Source organism: Ictidomys tridecemlineatus, chromosome 1 (assembly GCF_052094955.1).
Source record: "Ictidomys tridecemlineatus isolate mIctTri1 chromosome 1, mIctTri1.hap1, whole genome shotgun sequence".
NCBI classification, from domain to species: domain Eukaryota; kingdom Metazoa; phylum Chordata; class Mammalia; order Rodentia; family Sciuridae; genus Ictidomys; species Ictidomys tridecemlineatus.
The window spans coordinates 31,610,634-31,619,932 of record NC_135477.1 but is presented as its reverse complement, the minus strand read 5'-3'; the positions used below and the strand labels follow the sequence as shown (position 1 = coordinate 31,619,932).

Here is a 9,299-nt window from a genome sequence, read left to right as displayed (position 1 = left end):
TACCTGAATCCACTGGGAGCCTAGAATCCTGAAAATTTCATTTAGCCTTTGCATCAAGTCGAGAAAACATGGATCATTATAGTCATAACGATTATGAAAAATAGTGGTGTTGATAACATTGCAGACAGCAGAGCTCAGGTTGAAGGTGGGATCACAGGGTGAGCCTAAAGAATTAGATATGAAACATTACTCAGCATTAAAAGAGAATAAAATCATGTCATTTGCAGGTAAATGGAGAATATAATGCTAAGTAAAGTAAGCCAATCTCAAAAACCCAAAGTCCGAATATTTTCTTTGATGTAAGGATGCTGACTTAAAATGGTGATGGGTTGGGTAGTATGGGAGGAATGGAGGAACTTTAGATAGGGCAAAGGGGAGGGAGGGAAAGGGAGGAGGCAAGGGGGCAGGAGTGATGGTGGAATGAGTTAGACATCATTACCCTAAGTACATGTGTAAGACACGAATGGTGTGAAAATACTTTATATATAATCAGTGACTTGTAAAATTGGGCTCTATGTGTGCAATATGAAATGCATTGCATTCTGCCATTGTGTATAACAAATTAGAATAATTAAATAATTTAATAAAAAAGAATTAGATATGATATGAAAATGACATTAAAATATAAACCTAAAACACTATGTCTTTGTTAACAGATAAACATACTTCAGAAATTTTCAGCACTATTATACCTGCAAATTCCCCTAAGAGCAAAATAGAATGCATTAAGCCAGCACATCACCTATATCTGAAACCTAAGCTGGCCATTGTAGCCTAGCTACTTAAGTAAGAGAGTTTATTATATTCAATCCACATCCCTTGCTTTTACTTATACCCATTTAATTCAAGGGTTCTGCTATTTTGAAAAATATTTCTTACATAATAATTTAAGTATTCATACACAAATAACGCTAATTTAGATATTTTAAGCAATATTTTATCTACCCATCATCTGGCAGGAAAATATTTATAGGAATTAAAACAAAGCATTACTTTTACCTTAAAAATGAGTTAACTTTGAAAACTTAGATTGTTAAATAATGGAGATTAATATGCTCAATTCTCATTCACTGCTTTTACCTATATCCCATTAACCCCAGGAATTTACTTGCTAATGGCAAAGACTATGTTAATCATCATAATTTGAGTATTCAGAGCAGAATAAACTTGTGTCTATAAAGTCTTTACACAGTACAGCACTGAGGTAAAAAGGGAGAGTATACTGAGTACCTGGAAACTTTTTGTATGTAATGAGTGGCTGAAAGAATCATGTGGTGAACCAGTGGAGAAGAACAGAAAGGAGACTATGGGTGAGTTCATACCTTGGAAGGAAATAATGTGAAAAGGAGATTGTAATATCAAAAATAAATACAAAGAATGAAAATCCATCTCTGCCAAGAGTTTTGACTACCTCAGTGAAAAATAGGCCCTTTTTTAAAAAGTAGGGTTTTTTCTCTTGTTTTTTTTAACCTTTTTTCTTTGTTCTTTTATCCTCACTATTTTCCATTTTAATATTTTTTTCTTTAAATTTTAACTTTTTAACACTTTTTTTCAAATATTATTTAATCACATTATATTATCTTTTACTATTTTCCATTATGCAAGATTCTGTGTTTGTTTACATGGCATATGTGTGTAGATGAGTGTCTTCTCATTGCATTGATAGATTTGAAAAAATATATGTATGTTTATGTAACTTTAATTTCAAATTAATTACTTTCTCCTGCTCTTGTTTCTTATTTAGCCTTGATTTAACTCAATTGGATATAACTATATGAGGGTTAGAGTTGTTTTGATCTTACATTGACTGGTTTGTTCACACCTTGGTTCTTGTCCCTCTTATCATCCCTTCTTTACTATCTTCTCCCACTAATAATCGAATTTTCCTGTTACTACTTTCTTTATTTTTTTTATTACTGTTATTTTTTTTCTTTGTACCCTACATTAACTACCCACCTCCTGCATCTCATCTGATCATTTTTTAAATATTTAAAACTTTTTCTCACCTTCCTATCTCATTTTCTTTTTCCCTAAGAATCTGGAATCCTACTGAATGCTAGAATTATATAGTTTATGTAATTCTAACCCCATTTATGTTGTAATTATTAATACAAGAAAGATAACTATACATGAAAGAACACAGATTGCATAGTAGACACCTGCTGTTGAATGCTCACTCTAGTTCACAGCTTTTTACTGTATGTATTGATGTTAAATGCTGACCCCACCATTCCTATGTAGGTGGCAGTTAGTGTCAAAGTAGACACTGGACATTTATCTTAGAGCTGTCTCTCTGTTGGTGACATTAGTGTTATTCTTGGATCTCCTTCTCTCTAAGAGGGACTAGAAAGTGATTGGGACACTTCAAGATCACAGAGTTGGGATCCTGATGCTGAAAAATACATACAACTAGCCCAAGCAGCAGTGAATCTCAATCCACAGGTGATCTAGCCCCACCTAAGCCTTATCATTAGTTCAAATCACATAATTGGGGAGACAAAAGCCCTAAACCAACAACCATGTCCCAAGGAGGAACAGCCAGAGGAGAACTCCAGATCCCACTCCTTGAGTCCTACATATATATATATATATATATATATATATATATATATATACATATCAGAGAAAAATCTCAGAACAAGAAAGATAACTATACATGAAAGAACATGCTTATAAAAGAGGAAGGGGAAATCATCTCAATTGAAAACATAAGGTAACAGGAAAACAAATCCCACCTCCCCCCCAAAATACACAATTTCCTATCAAAGAATAAGTGGATGAAATTCCACAGTAAAATTATATAAAACTTACTATTAAAATGTTCAATGAACTTTAGACCAATATCTCTGATGAACATCGATGCAAAAATTATCAATAAAATTCTGGCAAATTGCATACAAAAAAGTATTTAAAAAATAATGCATCGTGATCAAGTGGAGTTCATTCCAGGGATGCAAGTTTTGTTCAACATACAGAAATTAATAAATATAATTCATTACATCAATATACTTAAAGATAAGAGTCATGATTATATCAATTGATGCAGAGAAAGCATTTGACCAAATACAGCACCCTTTTCTGTTCAAAACACTAGAAAAACTAGGGATAGTAGGAACATTCTTCAACATTGTAAAAGCTATCAATGCTGAACCCAAGGCAAAAAAATTCTAAATGAAGAAAAATTAGAAGTATTCCTCTAAAAACTGGAACAAGACAGGAATACCTCTTGCACCACTTCTATCCAATGTAGTCCTTGAAACTCTAGTCAGAGCAATTAGACAGATGAAAAAAATTTAAATTAAATTAAAATTTTAAAATGGTGGAATGTGATGGACATTATCCTAGGTACATTAATAGAAAAAGAAGAACTCAAACTATCATTATTTGTTGATGCATATGATTCTATACTTACAGAGTACAAAAAAGTCCACCAGAAAACTTTTAGAATTAATAAAGGTATTCAGCAAAGTAGCAGGATATAAAATTAATACCTATAAAACAAATGCATTTCTATATATCAGTGATGAATCCTCTGAGAGAGAAATTAGAAAAACTACCCCATTCACAATAGCCACAAAACAAAACAAAACAAACAAACAAAAAAATCCTTGGCAATCAACTTTAAAAAAGGATGAAAGACCTCTACAATGAAAACTACAGAACACTAAAGAAAGAAATTGAAGAAGACCTTATAAAATGAAAATATCTTCCTTGCTCTTGGATAGGCAAAATTAATATTGTTAAAATGGCCAATTACCCAAAGTGCTATACAGATTCAATGCAATTCTAATTAAAATCCCAACAACATTCCTCATAGAAATAGAAAAGGCAATCATGAAAGTCATTTGACAAAATAAGAGACCCAGAATAGCCAAAGTAATTTTTAGCAAGAAGAGTGAACCAGGAGGCATCACAATACTAGACCTTAATCTGTACTACAAAGGTATAGTAATAAAAATGGCAAGTATTGACACCAAAATAGACATGTAGATCAATGACACAGAATAGAAGATACAGAGACAAACCCACATAAATACAGTTACCTCACACTAGAAAAAAGGAGCCAAAAATATACATTAGAGAAAAATAACCTCTTCAACAAATGATGCTGGGAGAACTGGAAATCCACATGCAGCAAAATGAAACAAACCCCCTATCTCTCACCATGTACACAACTCAACTCAAAGTGGATCAAGGACTTAGGAATTAGACCAGAGACCCTGACCCTAACAGAAGAAAATGTAGGCCTGAATCTTCATCATGTCAGATTAGGTCCCGACTTCCTTAACAAGACTCATAAAGCACAAGAAATAAAATCAAGAATCAATAAATGGGATGGATTCAAACTAAAAAGCTTCTTCTCAGCAAAAGAAACAATCAATGAGGTGAGGAGAGAGCCTACATTTTGGGAGTAAATTTTTGCCACACGCCCATCAAAGAGAGCACTAATCTCCAGGATATATAAAGAACTCAAAAAACTTAACATCAAAAAAAACCCAAACAACCAAATCAATAAATGGGCAACAAATATATGAAAAAATGTTCAACATCTCCAATAATTAGAGAAATGCAAATCAAAACTACTCTAAGATTTCATCTCACTCCAATCAGAATGGCAGCTATCAAGAATACAAACAATAATAAGTGTTGGCTAGGATGTGGGGGAAAAAATACATTGCTGGTGGCACTGCAAATTGGTACAACCACTCTGGAAAGCAGTATGGAGATTCCTTGGAAAACTTGGAATGGAACCAACATTTGACCCAGCTATCCCACTCCTTAGTCTATACACAAAGGACTTAAAAATAGCATACTACAGGGACACAGCCACATCAATGTTTATAGCAGCTCAATTCACAGTAGTTAAGCTGTGAAAGCTACCTAGATGCCCTTAAATAGATGAGTGGATAAAGAAACTGAAGTATATATACACAGTGGAATATTACTCAGCATTAAAAGAGTACAAAATTATGGCATTCGCAGGTAAGTAAGCCAATCCCAAAAAACCAAAGGCCAAATATTTTCTCTGATAAGTGGATGTTTATCCATAATGGGGATGGGAGACATGGAAAAAATGAGAAACTTTGATTGTGCAAGGGGGAGGGGAGATTTGGGGGCAGGAAAAATGGTGGAATGTGATGAACATTATCCTAGGTATATGTATGACTGCACATATGGTATGAGGCCACATCATGTACAGAGAAATGAAAAATGCTGCAATTGTGTACAATGAATCAAAATACATTCTGCTGTCATATATATCTAATTAAAATAAATAAATAAATAATAAAAAATATTCAATGAACTAAAAGAATATATGAGGAATTAATAGAGAAATTCAGAGGTGAAAGGTCATTTTATAAAAGAGTTATTGAAAAGAAACCAATCAATTCTCCTGGAAATGAAAGACACAATGAATAGAATTAAAAATTCACCTGAAACCATCATCAACAGATTTGATTTTGTAGAAATTAGACCTTCACTCTTAAAGACAGAATTTAAGGCCTTGCAGACAGCGTACATGAATTTGAGTATATAGTATGAAACAAATGCACAAAAATGATAAAATATGATCAGAATACATAAGAACTCTTGGACAATATCAAGAGAACAAACCTGAGAGTCATTGGGCTAGCAGAGAACATGAGGATACAGTCTAAAGGCATTAAGAACAATTTCAATATTATAACCCAAAACTTCCCCATCAGAAAGAACATAGACATCCACATTCAGAATGCAAACAGTACCTCAAATAGAATAGATTACAAAAGATGTTCTCTAAGACACATCATAATCAAAATGCCTAACATAGAAAATAAGGAAGTGTTAAATGCAGAATGAATTTAACAAAATGATGCTCTGTTCATATGTAAATATAACACAGGGCATTCCATCATCATGTGTGTGTATAAAGCACAAATCAAAATAAATAAACAAGAAAGAGGAAGATCTGTAGAGTAAAATGAGAGTAGGGTTTGGAGAAGTGAAGGAAAAGTGGGTGTGAATGAGGACTAAAACAGAATGTATGTACAACTTTTAAAAAATGAACTTAAATGTATGGTGTATAACTGTAATTTTTGTATTAAAGAATTTAAAGCATCCAATACAAAAATGTGAAATTGGAGCTGAGGTTGTGGCTCAGCAGTAGAGCGCTCATCTAGTATGTGAGAAGTGCTGGGTTAGATCCTCAGCAACACATAAAAATAAATAAATAAAATAAAGGTATATTGTGTATAAATACAACTAAAAAAATTTTTTAAAAATGTGAAATTGATGAATAAATTTTTTTTTGATTTAAAGTTTAAAAGATGCTTAGGAACTATCTGTCTATTATCTCTAACAGAACTTCAAATTTGATTTAGTTGGACAAAGATGAGTTTTGTGAATGATTAGACATCATCCTATATAGAATTCTCAAAAGAATCGTATGTAAAATGAACTTGAAAACCCTCTCATCACATAGGCCAAACTGTCTGACACATAATGTAATCAAATTAAATTATCAGAAAAGTTTCCTTTTCTGGAGGAATCTCTGCAGTGAAATTGGCATGATCAAATGGCTAATGTGCTTTACTTGTGGGAGTTCACAAATTTACAGCGACAGACTCTAAATAAAGGAGAGTTGAATTAAAAGCATTCTGAATTAAAAGTAGGGCATATCAACAATAGTTAACTTGATAAGGTAGCTACTTGAATGACAGTGTCTTTTAAACATTACAGGGATATAAGCTTTTAGAAAAAGTGTTGTTTTAGCCAAGGAGGTAGAAAGAATTTGAGGAGTCTTGTGGATTAGTATGTGTGCATATATGCATCGTACACAGGTAAAAAAAATTTTTTTTTCACTACTGACAATGCAGGTCAGTCATATGTGTACACATACATTGGTAAAAAAAAAATACCTCTCTGGTTGAAATCATCTCTTCTCCCCATGGGGTCACAACTAGGGATCATAATATAAGATCTCATTCAGCCTGAAACACTTGCAAGGAGGTCAATCAAAACAGTAATCTGTTAAGGTTGATGACATAAAGAGGCACCCACCATTGTTTTTTTTCAATTCTTCCACAAGGCAGCGGGCTTCCTCTTGAATTCTGTCCTCAATGCTCCTCTTCCCCATGCCCAAATACCTCAGGCTCATGAGGGAGAATTGCCTTATTTCTTTCCATGTTTTTCCATTGTTGAAAGCTATTCCTATAAGGAGGAGAAACACATGGGAGAGAGATTCCATCCAGGCAGAGGAAAGTCACATGTGAATGGACAAACTCCTCCTGAGGAGCTATTCTGGTCTGTTCAAAACATCCTCCTCACCCCCATGACTACTGCCCAACAAACATATGTGCACACCCATATGCATTCAAACACTTACCAAGGCCTTTATTACATCTTTCAAAAATTGGGATAGAGTCTCTTCCAGCAAATTCCTCCCCATTATCAACCAGGGCTTCCTTCACAGCTTCATATCCATGCAACACTACAGTGGGCTTCATGCCCAAATACAGAGTGAACACAGGCCCATAGACTTTTGAGAACTGAAAGTGAGAAAGAATATAAAAATATTAGCAAAAGAAATAATGATTTATGCACACATCATGTCTGATTTTTACGGTTGTTACTATTGTAATTAATATGTTTGTTCTATGACACATAGGTGCAAATATTTTAAAATTTCCCATACAAAGATGATAGTGATTATAATAACTGTCACTTAGAGGTGGTTTATGATATGCCATTCAATGGCCACACAATTTGTACACATATTATAATTAATTCTCACATCAACATTTTCAGCAGGCATATTTGCCCTATTTTACAAAGAAATGTAATTCTTTGTAAAAGAGAATTCCAAATTAATTTCTAGTGCCTCAAAGCTAATATAAAAGAGACATAAATTAGAACCTCTGCCTATTCAACACCTGATATTTGAGCAATTTATTTTATCTGAATACACAACATGAATTTAATACCCAACAAACAGACTGCATCAGGATCACCTGCAAAACTCTTCTCAACAATATTCTGACTCAGTAGTCCTGTGGTGAGCACCAGAAATCTACAGTTTTAAATAAATCTATATGATCCTACTTCCAAGCTCCATTTAGACTCTACTCCTGCCACAAATTCAGAGAATGAGACTACATAGGTAGCACCAGGACATGCAGCAGCTACTAAGAAGAGCCATTTCTTCTACTCTCCTACATTCTTGACCCTAGACAAATGATTTGTGTAGAAACCCAAAAGATGCTGATATCATCAATTGGGCCCTAACTCATTGCTCGTTTCTTTTATTCTTTATGGTATTCCACACCCACAGTTATTTCCTTGACTTTGCCCAAAAGTAGATTCTTCAGAGAAGTTCTATTTATGATAATCCTGAATTAAACACAGGGCTAATATGGTCCATGATTTATTTAATGAACTCTCTACTCATAAGCACTCTCTTAGCATTGACCTTCAGGAAAAAATCACTCCAAATGGCTGTATAAGAAAAAAGGGAAGAAGCATTCACTACTTTTTCCAGTTTGTGATCTTGATTCGACTGGACAAGGATCTAAATGTTTCTGTAGTTACAAAAATCATTACTTTGTTGGACAATATCTGACAATGACAAACTGGAAAAAGCAATAAGTACATCAGAGCTTGTGTTGCATGTAGTATTTTGCTTTAAAGTTATCTAGTAAAATACTGTGCATCTAAAAATATATTTTATGGTTAAGTGGGCGATGATTTACTGCCTTTTGCAAACCACTGAAGGAGCATAAAATATACTTACCTCTGCTAAGGTTTTGCTCACATCCTTAAAATCTATCTGTAGGGCATTCCCAATAATTGGTAGAGGAGTGGGACCAGGAGGGAGCTTCCTTCTCCCAGATGTGGGTCTCCAGAGTGAAATGAGAAGCAGACAGGAGAGAAGGAGCACCAGGACCACAATGGGATCCATTGAAGTCTTCCTTCTTACTGAGACAACTGTGAACTCTGATAATTCAATAATGATTTCTAATAATTCAACTTGTAACTCTTTGACCTATGAGGGGCCGTTCACCTAGGTGTACTTTAATCCTTCTAAGTAATCTTTCTCTCAATGACTGGAATAAAAATAAAATGTTCTCTAGTGATGTTCTCTTTTTTGTCCAGTCCCCATGCAGGTGATAGTGCTTTAAATGCGCTAGGTTGGTGACCCGTTAGCAACAATTAAAAAAAATAGCCCACTTGCTTTCAACATGCATTCATCACTGAGAGAATTTAAAATTAAGTTTTGATGCATGAAAATGAAATTAATTTTGGATTCTTAGAGTAATAAC

At 33.9% G+C, this 9,299-nt stretch overlaps 1 protein-coding gene across 1 annotated transcript in view; it reads right to left on the bottom strand.

The window, feature by feature from the left end:
* Window positions 1–9,006, bottom strand: part of LOC101971054 (cytochrome P450 2C9) — a 35,095-nt gene extending 26,089 nt beyond the window's left edge. The window contains exons 1-4 of the mRNA XM_005333700.5: window positions 8,771–9,006; window positions 7,367–7,529; window positions 7,042–7,191; window positions 4–164 (exon numbers count right to left, since the gene is read on the bottom strand). Coding sequence (XP_005333757.1) covers window positions 4–164; window positions 7,042–7,191; window positions 7,367–7,529; window positions 8,771–8,938 — 642 coding nt within the window. The 5' untranslated portion in view covers window positions 8,939–9,006. The remainder of the gene's footprint in view (window positions 1–3; window positions 165–7,041; window positions 7,192–7,366; window positions 7,530–8,770) is intronic.
* Window positions 9,007–9,299: the final 293 nt, after the last annotated feature.